A 17,697-nucleotide genomic window follows, 5' to 3' on the forward strand; every position below is an offset into this window, starting at 1 on the left:
ATTTGCTCTCTATAAATATGCAAATAAAACTAAAGTGAATCATGAAAACATAATAAAAATAAGTAAAAACAAATAGCAGCAAACGTGAACCGCTGTCACACCCTTGCTGGATATGACTCTCTTGAAGGAAAATATCTGTCGAGAGACTTTTCCAAGCTCATCTTAGTGCGTGGCAATTGTTTGTTTCAGTTCCATTTGATAGTAGTTTGGATGTTTGTTGTGTAACAGGGGTTTTCCTCTACGGGAGATCCGCCGAGACCCATTCACCAAACCCCAAAGGTTCGATCGAAACCTGGTTAAGAACCACTGGCATAATGAAAAGGATAATGAAAAGTAGCCAAAATATCCGATTGATCGAAATGTAGAAGCTGCACAAACACACATTTAAACACATTTTCATTGCATGCGATGATCATAATTAGCCTTATGTGCCAAGAATAAAAAACAAAATGACAGTATCACAGACCACGATTGTAAAATATGACTTACTAATATTGACTTACTATTGTAGTATATTATATAATAGCAATGCATGGTTGATTTGGAATCGAGAAAACTGTGGGTACAGCATTTCAGACAAGACTTTTTTTTTTTGGGGGGGGGGGGGTTGGTTGGACAGATGTATCGACTCCTCGAAATGATCAGTCTGTTCATCAGGTGGTCAAAATATTTTCTTTTTTCATCCATATTCGCGTAGTACGCGGTTGCGCGACAGCGCTACTTGACCCAGCCCACGCCTCGCCTGTATCTGTACTACGCACTGTTGTACCACAGTAGAGTCTGTCGAGTGTTTAGTTCTGTGCGTAAATGAACGAATACATCAGGGGAGAAAATACGGGAACCGTAAGGAATTGTTCCTCTTTCGATTACTTCCCTTTAAAGTCTGAAAAAATCAACCAATCAGGTATTTTCTCCATGTTAAAACCACGCGAAGGTTTGTTTACTTCAGCGCCATTTTGACATTCGTAGCAGGTTACTCAATTCGACGTGGATTTGTACTCAACCGAAAATGAGAAGAAAACAGTAAGTAATATTAAAATTCAAAGGTATATTCTCATTAAATATATGCCTGTTTTGTGCTTTTGTGTGTGTATATATTTTATAAATATTTTTTCTGATTGTCGAACTTTTGACCTACGGCCCCATTTTGTGAGTTCTCGGTCCGATACAGTTACAGTCTTTCAGTTGATTTTACTACAAGACAACAAAACGTATATTTGTTAAAATGTACACCACGTAAATCTATTTTAAATGATCTTTAAAACGGAGTATCACACATAGTTGTTGTTAATGTAGGATATTAAATATAATTTTTTTAAAAATACCAGTCGAGATTTAATTCTCTGCTGCGTGCACCGAGGTCGAACGGGCTACCGCAGCTCCGTATGGAATGAGTTTTTGTTTGGTCTTGTTTCTCTTTCCATCTTTATCAATCTCTCGAATATTCTCGAATCATGTATCTGTCGATGACAGCATGGGGGCTGCAGCAAGACTGACACAAGCTCTTAATCTAAAGTATATATTAATATATATCAAATTATTGCAGATCATTCCACATATATTTGATCAAAAGCACACTATACTCTAAAGTCTAAGGTAAGATCAATTCTATGAGAATACATTAACTCAATTTAAATACAGTTTGTTCAGAAGATAGGGAGGGGAGGGAAGAAATGGTCTTTACATGGAGTAAACAACTAAGGCTATTTCACAGCGAAGTAGCCTGATCTGTAGCAGTTTGCCCAGGCTCAGTGTTGATGGAAGATGCCTTTCAGTAATGGCTAGCTCTGAAAACAAACAGAATAAAAATTATTTGTATTACTTAAACAATGATGATTGCCAACTTTTTAATCCCAATAGGGATAATATTTTGCAATTTAAACACGGGAATTTTACTTATATATATAAAAATGGTGAAAAATATACAGATAAAAACAAAGCCAAAAAATCCAGAATCTTACATGTAGACTAATCTTAGGCACACCTATTACACACTCGCAACTGACAGTTCATTTGTGATTGAGCAGCAGGATAGCAGATTGAATTGGCTTCTACATAGTCATAGCTTATTCCTGAATTTAATAAAACAAATTCTAGTCAGTACATGTTTAGGTAATTACAAAATGGGAGATATTTTTCTACTTGATAACAAAAAGAAGCTAAATCTCCCATGCGCATATCAACCATCAACTGCAGAGGAATCCGACACGACCACAAAATCAATTCACTTCAACACACACAGACACACAACATAGACATCCTCTTACTATAGGAAAGACATATAAGATTCTCTGCAGATAGGAAATGAAATTGCCCAGAAACTCAACGGCAAAATGATATGGTCGCTCACCACCCCGAGGGGCAAGGGGACAGCCATTTACAACAAACTAAATGCAGAAATATACCACTTTCAGATTTCCTCGGTAGGTACATAACAGCCACAGTAACGATCAACACATGCACGATACAGATCCCCAACATTTACATCCCCAAAGACCTGCGCGAGAGTAAAAAATATATATACCCATTTATAGCCACATCTCACCCACAAACCCTCGCAGAATTCAACTGCATCGCTAACTCTACATTAGACAAAAAAGGAGGCAATCCAGACTGTGGTAAGGGACCACAAACTTGTAGACGCATACAGACTCCTGCACCCCAACACGAAGAGCGTTACATGGCTTAGCTCCCGGGTAGGCTGTAGACTGGACAAAATCATCTGCCACAGCCTAGCCTAACACCTACTAACGGCAGAACACATAGAATGCCCTTTTTCCGACCACGACTATGTCCAAATAGAGCTCTCCCACACGACACAAACCAATGTAGGTAAGGGCTTCACAACTGCAAGACAGACTACATCAATAAAATCTTCGCCTCACCAAACTTTGCCTAATACACTTTGCCTCACTAAACAACTACAAGCCTCCCCCTGCTAGACTGGTGGGAACGACTAAAAGAAAAAAAAAGATAATCCAACACAGCAAAAGCAAAGCAAAAGATAGAAACAAAGAAATTAGAGTCCTTAGGACACAATATCGAGTGCTAGAACAACACGAACACCTAGCGGGAATGAACACCATCAAAAAAAGACTGCAACAGCTACGTGAAGAGAAAACAACAGGCGCCCAAATCCGGGCTAGAACACCACTAGGAACCTCACAAGAAACACCAAGTGTTCTTCTGCCAAAAAGAACTTCAACGCGGTAAATAGAAAACTATAGCCAACATCATATGTCAAATCCAAGCGACATACTCAACCCCTTCAAAGCCTTCTATACACAGCAGAGACCACAGACCCCGAAACTCATAACCACCTTCTATAAGACCTCCCACAAATCGATGGCGAGGCGACAGAAAACAGGCACACCAATAACCTTATCAGAAATAGAAAAGGCCTTCAAGAAAATGAAACCAAATAAAACGCCAGGCTCTGACGGCCTACCAAAAGAATTCTACTCAGCTTTCCTCAAGCATCTTGGACCCATACTAACCAAATATACACTTCAACATACGAGGCTGATCACCTGACAAAAAGCAAAAAGAATCTAAAATCACTCCACTCTGTAAGGACCCGACAAACTACAGACCCATATCGCTCCTTAACAGATTACAAAATTCTCACCAAAACACTCTGCAATCGCATCAAACCACACCTCCACCAAGTCATCCACAGCAACCAAACATGCGGAATCCCAGGTAGGTCTATAACAAACTGCCACTTGAAAAGAGACAGAATACTGCAACAACAGAGGCTACTCAAATCTCATTAGTAGACCAGGAGAAAGCTTTCGACAGCATTTCATATCAATATTCATTATATACCCTCAAAGCTTTCGGCTTCAATACACACTTTTTCCGATGGATATCCACAATATACACGCATACACAGCAGTGTCATTGTCAATCCGACACTCACAATAACCAGGTCTGCCAGACACGGCTGCTGCTTCTCTCCTTTGCTGTACATTCTATGCCTTGAACCAATCCTCAAAATAAGACAAGACAAACACATAGAGAATCTCCATACCGGGCAAACCGGAGGAGTGCAAAGTGGCTGCATACGCAGACGACAGCAATTTCTTTTCAATAACTACCAGTCAATCGGGAGGGTGATAACACACTTCCACCAGTACAGTAAGGCCTCAGACGCCAAACATAACAAAAGGCATACACAGGAAAATGGAGTAGAGACATGTCAAAGCCTCCATGGACGGACAAACTGACGATATACATGGTGCCTTTCGGTGACATCATAGAAGACGACATATGGCACCTAGTCCTGACAAAGATAACCGCAACACTGGATCTTTCCAGACTCCACCGTATCTCACTATATGACAAAGCCATCATCATAAACACCATAGTTTTGTCTAAACTGTGGTACCTCAGTATTACCAATACACCACACAAATAGAAAGAACCATCTTCCATTTTCTATGGAACGATGGACACAAACCAATTAAACGGAAGACCCTCTACCTGCACCCCCGACAAGGAGGGATAGGCCTGCTGAGCCTCCAAGACGGAAAGCCCACGTGACAGGACAGGAAATGATGAACAGGACTGGACAAACTACGCCCACCTATGGTTGGGGCTAGACCTGAGGAGGAAGTTTAGCAACTACCCCTTCACCAACAAGCATCCACACAGCACCGAAGACATACCCCCCATTCTTCCAGTCTTGCCGCACAGCCATCAAAAACCTTCTCGTGCCAGATCCCAACTTCACCCTGAACTCAGACATGAAACCAAAGACTCTATATCAAGCACTTCTAACCAAACGCACTATATCCCCAAGAGTACTCCAAGCCTTCCACGAATAAATTTCGCAAACTCCTTCGAACAGCTCAGCAACAAATACGTGGACCCAAGCACCTTAGACACGACCTTCAAAATAGCACACGACATCCTCACACCCTATGCCGCAGAGGTATAACGAAGCAAAAGATGTGCGCTTTCTGCCACAACAAAAGCGAGACAGCAGAGCACATCCTCTTCCACTGCACGCGCATACAGCAAACGCAAGCAACTGTCCCCACTGATGAACAAACTCTCAAACACAACCCCCACACGCTTCAACGCCTTCCCTTTCAACAGCATCTGAAACAGCAGCAACCATCGTCCTCAGAATACAAACAACCAATATGGACAAAGGAAAACAAGGCACGCCTCCACACTCATTGTAGCACCATCCCAGATGAAAGACGCCTTCAACTCGAGGATTACCACGAGATTGAAGGACAAAGACACTGGAAATCCCCCTCTCTGCACCTCGAAAGGAGAATATGTAAAAGCAACGCAACGAATGAACAAAGACTTTTCGTCGTTCTGATTTTGTATCCTTGAAAGGAACGTTTCCGTTGATACTTGTAAATAATACAGTAAATACCTTTGTTTTTATTGTTTAATAAACAAACATGGAAAAAAAGGTCAGGCCATAAAATTTGTCTAATGGTAAAAGCCCCGGGAGTAATGGATTTACTGTAGAGTTCTTTATCGCGGCGCGGAGCCCAACGGTGGGCTCTCAAACGGCTCTTCAGGCTTGCGCGTAGCCCACCTGTGGTACACGCATTGTTAAGACACGCACAACAAGTAAATGAACGAATACACAAGGGAGAAAACACGGGAACCTTTAGGACTTGTTCCTCCAACGATTGCTTCCCTTTAAAGGCTGAAAAATTCAACTAATCAGGTGTTACCTCGTGTTTTCTGCTGCCACCCTATAGTTTGTTTACACGTGAGCGCCGCCATATTGTCATTTTTTGGGACGCTCGATTTGACGTGGATTTGTACTCAAACAACGGAAAATGAGAAAAAATCAGTGAGTAATATGAAATTCTAATGTATATTCTAATAAAATGTGATATTGTTTTTTACTTTATGCTTGTATATATCATGTAAAAAAATTTTCTTTAATTCGTGACGTGTGACATTCCGATCGGGTTGTGAAATCTAAACAGTTACTATCTTTCATGTGAGCTTACTACAAGAAATCAGAAACTATAATTCTTGAAATTAACACACGCAAATGGTTTTAAAATGCTCTTTTAAACGGCGTATCACATATGTTTGTCTTTTTTGTAGTTTAACAGAAATAATTTTTTAACACGGGTGAAAATTTCGTGAAAATTCAATTACACCTACCTAATTTGCTTTGGATTACGTAAAAATTTCGTGAAAATTCAATTACACCTACCTAATTTGCTTTGGATTACCTACTAAGTGGCTGTTTATGCAGGATTCAAATGTGAACATTTTTGTTCCACACAGTTCGATCTCTTATTATTAGTTTCAATTGTTTTTCTAACTTTTACAGTTATTTTTTTTATGATCTTTTGAAATTGGTCAATTTCCATGCGCTCAGGGTAATGTGACCTAGTAGAAGCCCTAAAGAGCTTGTGATACCCTTCGCCCACCGTGGGCGCCTGTTAAAATGGCGGCTGACAGCGAAGTAGAGAATATAATTTTGTTGATAGACATATTTGACAACGACGACGAATTAATAGAAGCAATCTATTGCAGCGCCAAACAATATACTTCTAGTGGCATTCCTTTGGGAACTAAAGAGGAAAAAGTCAATGAGAATTAAAAAGAAAGAACAATGCGGTAGTCAAGCATATAACGTAAAAACAAACGAGTAGACTATCTGTTGTTGTGGTCCCGATTCGAAGTTTCAAGATCGAAGGCAAATTCATCTACCATCTCTAGAAAGACATGACGATGAAACCTGAACTTTTAATACACTTCTTTGTCGTCGTATATATTTATCTGTTGCAAAATACTTATTTATTAGAAGATAAACCGTGAATATCAATGACACGCCTAAACTCGACAACCATGGCGGCCATCTTTGCGCCCGTGGCGTACTACCTCTAGAGGAGCCCTGCGTACCGTAACGCGGGCGCTCACCGCGGATGCCCGCGGGCGCTCACTCACGCCCTAGAGCAGGGGTGGGCAATTAATTTTCCCAAGGGGCCGCATGAGAAATTGGGATGGTTTTAGAGGGCCGGACTAATATAGTTAACTCAGTTTTACCCAATACTGTATATAAAGTATATATACTGGCGGGGGGGGGGGGGGGCAGTGGGCGGGCCGGTCAGAGACAGGAGGCGGGCCGGCGTTTGCCCAGGTCTGCCCTAGAGAGCCTGTGATACCCTTCGCCCACCGTGGGCGCCTGTTAAAATGGCGGCTGACAACGAAGTAGAGAATTTCATTTTGTTTATGGGCATATTTGACAACGACGACGAATTAATAGAAGCAATTTATTGCAGCGCCAAACAATATACTTTTAGTGGCATTCATTTGGGAACTAAAAGAGGAAAAAGTCCATGAGAATTAAAGATTATGTGGAAAGAACAATGCGGTAGTCAAGTATATCACGTAAAAACAAACGACGAGTAGATTTTCTGTTGTTGTCGTCCCGATTCGAAGTTTCAAGGTCGAAGGCAAATTCATCTACCATCTCTAGAAAGACATGACGATGAAATCTGAACTTTAAATATCCTTCTTTGTCGTTGCATATATCTATCTATCTTATTTATTAGAAGATCCACCGTTAATATCATCGACACGCCTAAACTTTACAACCATGGCGGCCATATTTGCGCCCTTGGCGTAGTACCTCTCAAGCAAGTACGCGTGCGCTCACTCAAATTTCGCTGCGGTACGGCCCGCGTTGCGGTACGCAGGGCAGGAATCACACTTTGATGACCGTATATTAAATTGAAATGAATAAACATTGTTCTTGTCCAAAAAAAAAAATCAGATTGATGCATTTAATAATATATCGGTACGCTAAGAAAGTACAGAGCCGCACGAAAAAAATCACTACGCAGCACCGAGTGCCACCGACAGCACCCGTGTTAAAAAATGTATATCTGTTAAACTACAAAAAAGACAAATATATGTGATACGCCGTTTAAAAGAGCATTCTAAACACATTTGCGTGGTGTTAATTTCAAGAATTACATGTTCTGGTTTCTTGTAGTAAGCTCACATCAAAGATAGTAACTGTATAGAGAAGACCATTGACAGTCCGAGTGGAAGGCCTCATGTCAGAAATTTTTTTTTTTAAACATAATATATACAAGCATAAAGTACCAAACAAGTTCATATTTTATTTGAATATACATTAGAATTTAAATATTACTTACTTTTTTCTTCTCATTTTCTGTTGTCCGAGTACAAATCCACGTCAAGAGCGACCCAAATAAAATGTCAATATGGCGCTCACGAGTAAACAAGCGATACACGAGGTAACACCTGATTGGTTGAATTTTTCAGCCTTTAAAGGGAAGCAATCGTTGGAGGAACAAGTCCTAAACGTCCCCGTGTTTTCTCCTTTGTGTATTCGTTCATTTACGAGTTGTGCGTGTCTTTAAAAAATACAGCAATGCACCCATCACAGATGGTTGACGTCCAAGCCTAAAAAGTAGTACACCTTTGGTGGTTACTACTACCTAACCCTCCAGACTTTATTATAAATGACATACAGAAATCTATCTTTATGTTTGTTTGGAATGGAAAAAATTAAATTAATCGAAAAATGTTCATTAAAAATACCCATGCTGGAGGCATGGGCATACCTGATGTTAAAATTTATATGAATGTGTTAAAATTATCATGGCTGTGGAAAAAAAAGAAAAGCAACCACAGCTGGAAAAAAATCTTCTGTCTACACATAAAATGATAGGTTATTTGGACAAACTGGGCCCTGCAATTTGCCACTTTATAAATGCAAATAGCTTCTGGACGGATGTACTAAAAGCATACAGGATATTTGGAGAGAATATAGTGTGTGAAAAACATGAAGAAATTTTGCCGGAACCTATCTTTTGTAATGATAGAATAACAATTGGGAATAAGCCAATTCTATATAGAAGATGGGTGGAGAAAGATGTATACCTAATTGAACACTTGATAGATGAAAGAGGAAACTTTCTATCATATCAAGATGTTTACATTGACTGTCTCTTTTAATGGTTGCAGAAAGGCCATAAAAACATACATAAGCTTAAACAGAATGAATAAAACAGATTTTATCTCCTACATATGACACAAACAAAACTAAGAATAATTCGATCAATACAGAAAGGAGCAAGATTATATTATGATAAAATCATATCTCACGCGTGTATACCAAACTGTTGCTTAAAATGGGATCAAAGGATTTATAGAAATGTTGATTGGCATTATATTTAAAGCAATGGCTAATATAAAAGATGTTAAATGGCTTCAAATCAGAGTGTTACATAGAATTCTGGCGACAAAAGTAATATTATTCCACATGGGACTAGAACAGGGGTCTCAAACTCATATTAGCATGTGGGCCGCAGTGGAAAGTAACAGCCAGTCAGCGGGCCGCACCACGAAAAGAAAATGTTTTTTCATTAAATTTTACGAACACTACTGTCACTGCAGTTAAATGCTAAAATAAAGTTTTTATAATTATTAATTACATTTAGTGTAGTTTTTATTACATGCACAGGCAGTTTAGTTTATTAAAATAAGTTGACGTTGTCTCTGTCACTAATAACGGGGGTAATTTTCACTGCGGGAGTTAATCACCAAGAACAACATACATATACACCGCGGACGTGGCCGAGGGCCGCACAAAAATGTTTCGCGGGCCGCATTCGGCCCGCGGGCCGCGTGTTTGAGACCCCTGGACTAGAAGATGATGATAATGCCTGCAGCCTTTGCAGAGATGAAAAAGAAAATATTCAGCATATTTTTTGGAAGTGTATATATGTTAATATTTTTTTGGAAAAACAAAATTGTACATTAGACAAATGTACCAATGCTCCTAAGATAACTCAGTGAACATTTGATTCTGTTTGGATGCAGTAATAACTTTGAGACAGATGTATTTGATTTCATTTTCTTGCTGGCAAAAGCATACATATATTCTGGTAGATTTAAAAAGGTCATCCACCAGTTAGAACCCTTTATCCAAATATTGAAGATATTTAATTGAAAATTTAATGCATGTTTAGAATAAACCGAAGAAAAGTTTGCTAAACACAGGCTATCAAATGAAGAACTTGTTAATTAAACTAAATACTGACTAAAATGTTTGTTAAATTTATGTGCATATGTTTATTTTTTATGTTGCTATATGGTAAAATATTGTTTGTTTGTTATGTATACTTATATTGTTATGTATCTGTGAAAAAAAAAAATCATGTATCCCTTATGTCTCCTTGTAGTCTGGATACCCTATACCTACTTGAAATGTTTGTGAGGAGACATGTTTTCCTTCCCCTATTTAACATTTATATACTTGAAGATAATATGTAGGTGAGCTATACCTTGGATATAACTAATATCATATGTTTATAAACAAGCATAAGTCAAGTGTATGGTTGAAATGTGCGGAGTGCCTGAAATATGTGTTATTTATTGATGTGTGTTGAAATCTATCTGTATGCTACAACTAAATGTTAAAGACAAACCACTACAACCTATGCTGTTTCTATAATGCAGTGGTTCTTAACCTTGTTTAAGGTACCGAACCCACCAGTTTCATATGCACATTCACCGAACCCTTTTTTAGTGTCATCACACATTAACATAATCAGTCGAGTGTGTCTTGACCTCCGTGGCAGAGGCTCCGCCAAACCCCTGAGACCGACTCACTGAACCCCTAGGGTTCGATAGTTAAGAACCACTGCTATAATGTCAGCTCGTCCTTTCATAGGCTAAGGTATGACGAGGTGGAGGAAAGTTTTGTGTACATTGTCAGGGATAGGTTTGTTGATCTATTTATGTAAATTGATGTGTGCAGTAGTTTATTTATTTTTTTTTTGTTTTGTATATGTATTGTTTAATAATAATAAAAAAAGTAGAGAAAGTTTGTATTAAGTGTACGTATCTTAGCAGTCTACTAACAACAGATGGAGTTACATAAAAGGATATGAAGAACAGACTCATCAAATCAAATCTTTGCCATGCTAACTGAAATTCGAAGCCCAAAACTCTAAAGAGTAATAAAAAATTAAGAATCTACAGAAACAATGTCCTTTCTGTCTTACTCTATGGAAATGAACGCTAAAAGAAAGCAAAAGTCAAGCAGAAACTAGAAACTTACCAAACCAAATGTCTGAGGAACAAATGGGCTCACGAAAGACATCAAGGTGGAAGGACTAAACATCAACAACGTCGTCAAAGATTTCAATGCCAGTATCATCAAGGCAGCCAAAGAAACTATCCCACGAGGGGTGCGAAAGGACTACACTCCGTACTGGACAGCAGAACTTCAGAGAGCCCACGACGACCTGACAAAAGCCAAAGAAGAAGCAGAAACCAGCCCCAGTCAAGAAAACATCAAGCTGCAAGAAACAAATGCCAAACTGCTAAGAACAAAAGTAGAGTGCAAGAGAAGAAGCTGGAGAGAAAAGACAGCAGGGCTGAATATGGAGAGAGATATCACCAAGCTGTGGAGGCTGACCAAGGCACTAAATGATGAGGGTAACAAGGGACAGAAGATCACCCTTGAAGATGGACAGACATTGACAGATAAGGCAGCAGCAAATGCATTTGCGCAAGCATATGCAAAGGAGAGCAGCATCACCATCCCACCGCATCTGCAAAAATAATTCAGAAAAGAAGAAAAAGAAAGAACAACAAATGGGGATGTCCATGAGTCAATGCAGCAAGATATCACCATCCAAGAACTGAAGAATGCCATCAAACAGCTGAAGAAGAAAAAATCTCCAGGTCCAGACAACATAACGAATGAGATGCTGCAACACCTTGGCAGCACAGCCCTCACTAAACTACTGGACATTTTCAACCTTAGCTGGAGAGAAGGCCAGGTACCTCAGTGCTGGAAGGAAGCCAGGATGATCCCTGTTCTGAAAAAAGGGAAGAACAAGTCGCGAATCTTGAGCTACCGCCCCATCAGCCTGATAAGCTGCGTCTGCAAGACCATAGAGCGCATCATCAACCAGCACCTGCAGTGTTACCTGGAGTCTGAAAACATCATCATCCCAGAGCAAGCAGGCTTCAGAAGATACAGAAGTACCGAAGATCAGACAACGCACCTAGCGCGGTCATTGAGGATGCTTTCCAAGCCCAGAAGGTCACCCTAGCGGTCTTTATTGATATGCAGAAGGCTTTTGACAAGGTCTGGAAGGATGGACTCCTGGTCAAGCTCCAGCGAAGCAACATCAGTGGCAACATGTACCGGTGGACCAAGTCCTACTTGCACAACCGAAGAGCCAGGGTGCTTGTAGATGGACACTGTGGCCGTAAGGTGCTGCTACGGCACGGAGTACCACAGGGGGGAGTACTCTCGCCGACCTTGTTCATACTCTTCATCAACGACCTGGTACCAGAACTTCCAAGGGGAGTCCAAGCAGCACTGTATGCAGATGACCTGGTCATATGGTGCTCAGAAGAGTATGCAACAACAGCAACCTACAGGATGCAGCTTGCACTAGACAAAGTGGCAGCCTGGGCAGACAACTGGTACGTTACCATCAACCGAGACAAGACAACAGCCACTCTTTTCTCTCTCCACCAAAGCGCAAGCTGGCAGACTAAAGCTGGGAGACGCTCCACTGACACTTGAAGACCAGCAGACGTACCTGGGAGTCACTTTTGACAAAAGATTGACATGGAAGCAACACATCCTGGACGCAGAAGCAAAAGCCAGAAGAAAGCTGAACATCATGAAAAAGCTGGCAGGAACACACTGGGGCGCCAACGAAAAGATCCTGAAGACCGTGTACCAAGGTACTGTAAGACCACACCTAGAGTACGGATCAAGCACTTGGATGACAGCAGCCAAGTCACACCATCAGACTTTGGACAAGGTGCAGAACCAAGCAAGTCATAACAGGCGCCATGAGATGTACGCCAATAGACAAGATGTAGCAGATAACAGGCATACCCCCATTAAACAAGAGAAGGGAATGCAAAGCGCTCGTGCAGGCCACCAAGTACAGGCACAGTGAAGACCACCTGATGAGTGCCAGACAGAAACAACTGTCCTCAGCCTTGAAAAGATCCAACTTTGTGCGAGAGAAGCAGGCACTACACAGAAAACATCAAAGAAAGCTTCCTGGACAGGTCCAGGTACCGACCCCTCCCTTCGATCTTCCTCCTTGGAAAGACAGAACAGGGAATATCACCATCTGCACCACAGTTCCTCACCTCACAACAAAGAATGAGCATAGCGACGTGAGCAAGTGAGCCCCGACGCTAGCCATGCTAGAAGAAAGGTACCCCCAGGAATCATGGATAAGGGCCTACACAGACGGGTCAGCCACAGACGCTATCCAGACGGGAGGGGCCGGCGTATACGTCCAGTTCCCAAATGGACAGTGGCAGGCAGCAGCAATACCAACTGGCCTCCACTGTACAAACTATAGAGCAAAAGTAGAAGCCCTGGTCCACGCAGCAAATATCATCAGCAGCAGAGCAGACCATGACAGCCAGGTCGTCTTCCTGACCAATGCTCTGTCTGTGCTGCCGGCAGTCAACAACAAACTGCCAGACCTGGAAGCCGCACTGCTAAACATAAAATGCCTCAGAACAGCCCTACAGTGGATCCCATCACACTGCGGGATAGATGGGAATGAGGAAGCTGACAGGGGGGGGGAATTGTTGTTTTACACCGTGCCAGCAACTAAGGCTATATTACGGCAAGCAGCCAGCCCTGTAAACAGATGCCACGTGCAGAGAAAGAACAGCGTGCCCGAGACGAGAAATGAACTCTGGGCAGCCAACCTTCACTGTATTGGTGACAGGCGCTAACCGTTGCGCCACCGGACCGCTCAGGAAGCTGACAGGATGGCTAAGTTGGGTGCAGAGGACGAGCAAGAAGACAATGCAGTCAACATGTCAGAGATGAAAACCATCATCAAGTCACTGTACAGGTCACAGCAACCACGGGACAGTTACCATCAGCTGTCCAGACCGGACCAGGTCGCTATTTTCCGTCTCAGGACCGGACACAACAGGCTGCTTCATCACCTACACAGGAAGTTACACCTCGTGCCGTCCCCAAGATGCCCATGTGGAGAAGCAGACCAGACTGCAGAACACATCCTACAGGACTGTAGGAACCTACGTACCCAAAGGGAAGAGACGTGGCCACAGTCGGAGACCCTGCACAACAAGCTGTACGGGCCAGCGGAGACTCTACAGAAGACCACCAGTTTCATCTCAAGAGCTGGTCTCCAAGTGTAACAGGCGAACGACAAAATAAAAAAAAAATCCAAAAAGAAGATAAAAATAGCTAGGGCATGTGTGGAAAATGAAATCAGAGGCACCACCCAAATAGCCCTTCACAGGACAGCTGATGGCAAGAGGGAATGTTGGCCAAAAAAAACATGATGGTCAGTAGAGAGAGAAGTAAAGGACCAGAAACTGTCCAGGAACAACATTAGCTATGTTGCTATTGCTGCTGACAGACAAAAAAAAAATGAAACCTTTAGAGCAGTGGTTCTCAAAGTATTTCGGACCGCGGACCACTTTACTTAAGTAAAAAATATGGCGGACCACCAAGTCCTAAAAATCAGTCTGTACTATGAGTTTCAAATTTAAATTGCCGCATTTGTTTCATTACAATTCAAAACTAAATGTCCTTCTGTGACAGTAGCATAATAATAAGTTGACATAAAGCTACGTTTACCTCATTATTTGTAATTAAAATGTTAATGCGAGGAATGCATCACTTTAAACATCACTTTGCTGACATATGACGACTGTCAGCCGCGGACCACCTGACATGCCCACGGACCACTAGTGGTCCGCGGACCACACTTTGAGAACCACTGCTTTAGAGGATGCCTTACGTACCACCTACTCATCTAGGTATGAAAAGGACTGAGTATACAAGTACAACCTTCATAAATATTAAGTATTCATTTTACAACAGAAGTAATATGCCAAATAAAACAAAAAATTAAAACAGCTAAAATATCCTCACTTACAAGTTTTCTCATAATAAAAACCTGGTCTATATAAGTTGTGGCCCTATGCTCCTTGAGGAGTAATAAGGACTAAACTATATAAACATGTGACAGAGATAAACTTATATTATTTCTATCATTAAATTCAATTATAATACAATAACTGTTTTTTCCCCAAGTGATATGCCACTTTATGGCCTTCCAGGATGAAGTTTGTGCAGTAAATTGTAAAATTCTGATTTAATTTTAAACTTAATAGTTTTGATATATTAACTAGTAATAAACATGGCTTTGACAAATGTTCATGCATTGTCAGAGTGAAAAATATTCCAACACATAGCCCTTCCTGATTGTTTTGCATAGTGTAGATCATGAAAGAAAACTGTAGTGCATGGGTAGGTAAGAATGTCGTCCTTTTTGGTAGTCTGTTGAATTGTAGACCAATGATGTGCTGCTGAATAGTGCTCACCTCATATATCCACTATATGTGAATGCTGTCATGCATTCCCACCTAAAACAACTGAAAGGGCTGCATGCTGGAAATAAGTACTGCAGCAGGGAATCATTTTGTGTAGTTATAGCTCTTGTGTAGACAAGGCAAATTTTTAGAATAAACTGTATCAATTTTCATGTCCCTGTTGCTGTTTTGTACACCAAAAAAGGGTTTTTATTAAACATTATGATGATTTGTCATATTTTTATAAGTTAGATACTTAAAACAATGCAAAGTACTACATTCTTATACCTGGAGATCATGACTGCTTGTCACTCAAACCCATAATTCTAAAACCTGTGGTTTACCCTACAAGTCATATTGGGCATTATTTGGTGATATTTTGTCTGTGACTTGTATATATGCTGTTTGTAACTGAGCGGGTACATCTAGCTAGAAAAGGGACCCGTCAGCATCCTTCCTGGCATGATCAGTTAGTGCCAGCCACTAGTGGATTATATATGTTGGCAACCTACGTAATTGTGCTGAGTACCACCACTTTTCTTCCTTGAAGGTTCTTTGTGCAGTTGCAATGTGCAACATCCTACCCTCATGTAGATTATCTCCCTTATCAACTGGATTGGCAAAATCTGACCATAGTAAGCACTGCTTGGGTACTCGGTAACACAAATCAAGACTGCCAACAAACTCGAAGCAACTGAGATTAGGACATTGCTAAAACTGTCTGGTACATTAAAATATTCCCATCATTGTCTGATATTGGACACTGATAATGTTGTTTAACAATGATTAGACACTGCCAATGTTCACAAAATCTCAAATAGACATTGCTGATACTTTTATTGGCCGTTGCTGATGGGTTTCATGCTTGTACAATGTACTGAATTCTTATATATGGATAAGCAAGCCTTCAAATGCAGGTTTGTTTTGCTAGTGTTTTCAAAGGAGCTTAATTATATATTCTTGTCTGTTGGGCTTACAGCTCCTCATCTAAAACAAAGTTGCTTGATTTTGTATGTTCTGTAACAATTGTATTGTCTTGCACACCCTTTCCAAAGTAACATATGCTTCCTGGCTGCTTAATTCATTCATTAATAAAAAGCAATGCGATTAAACCTGTAGAATGGTAGAGTTGGTATGAAGTACAATTCCAATATTTACAATAACCTTCAATAAAAACAACTATCATTGATATAATAATAATAAATAGCACACCTTCTTCCAGCATCAGCCAGACGCAAGGTACTTTACATATAGGCATGCAAGCACATCATATTAATTTATACATATAATAATTAAATAATATAATATAACTGTAACGGACAACTGCGTAGTAGAGGGGGCAAGAGGGGATGGGGGAAGGTTGACATCCGGTGTTGACGGTTTGTTTTTAGAAAATGCTTGCGACGCAATTCAGCGAAGACCACGTGCGGGCCAGGCAGTGCTGACACCTGGTCTAGAGGGACTGGGGTGGATATATTTAAGCCCGACCATAAGTGGCCAGGGGGCGGCTGATAATAATTTGGTGGATTTGTGGTTTTAATTCACCGACTCGACGATCTCTGTGGACGTGATACTGTGCATGTATTACGGGAGAAGTACTTTGTGGTTGTACTATCTCTGTGGACGTAATAATATGTATGTATTACGGGGGATCTACTTTGTGGTAGTACCATCTCTGTGGACGTGATACTGTGGCTGTATTACGGGGGATGTACTAGTGCAGATGTACTACTGTGGATGTACATCGTGTTTCTTTAGTCCTTATCATCGCCGTGGGAGCTCTGTGGTGAGAGCAACAGGTCGTGCAAGTTCTTGGGGGCCAAGAAACTGCACACCGACGTGGGCGAGCAGGAGCAGTGGACTCGGAGTAAGGAGGGGGCTACCCTGCCCTTCCTTACGCGGACGTACCGACCAACCCCAGGGAGGGTGCCTGGTCAGCTGAAACTAACCGCCGGAGGAGGGATGGTTTCCCTCTTAGTTTTATCCCAGCTGCATATTGTTCTACCCCGCCTGACAGTAACTTATCGGTATGGTAAAAACACTCTTTTATCATTTATTGAACTGTAGAAGAAAGGATTAAAGTGGACTAAAAGAAACCGGGGACTGGAGAGCTGCAGGGACTAAACGGTTATTAACGTGTTGAACTTTGATGGTGTGTTATTATGGCAATTCTTCATTTGATGCCGTGTGGATTTCGGCAGTGACTTGATAAACATTGATGGTGTGTTATTATTGTAACTTTTCATTTGCTGCCATGTGGATTCCGGCAGTGACTTGTTGAACTTTGATGGTGTGAACGTGATGGAGTGTTAT

General features: G+C 41.1%; 1 protein-coding gene across 2 annotated transcripts in view; it reads right to left on the reverse strand.

Moving 5' to 3' along the window:
• Positions 1–1,028: 1,028 nt before the first annotated feature.
• Positions 1,029–17,697, reverse strand: part of LOC112567039 (transmembrane protein 216-like) — a 37,443-nt gene continuing 20,774 nt past the window's right edge. For both annotated transcript variants that reach the window (XM_025243504.1, XM_025243505.1), the window contains one exon: positions 1,029–1,787. In XM_025243504.1, coding sequence (XP_025099289.1) covers positions 1,772–1,787 — 16 coding nt within the window. In that variant the 3' untranslated portion in view covers positions 1,029–1,771. The remainder of the gene's footprint in view (positions 1,788–17,697) is intronic.

Source organism: Pomacea canaliculata, linkage group LG6 (assembly GCF_003073045.1).
Source record: "Pomacea canaliculata isolate SZHN2017 linkage group LG6, ASM307304v1, whole genome shotgun sequence".
NCBI classification, from domain to species: Eukaryota; Metazoa; Mollusca; class Gastropoda; order Architaenioglossa; family Ampullariidae; genus Pomacea; species Pomacea canaliculata.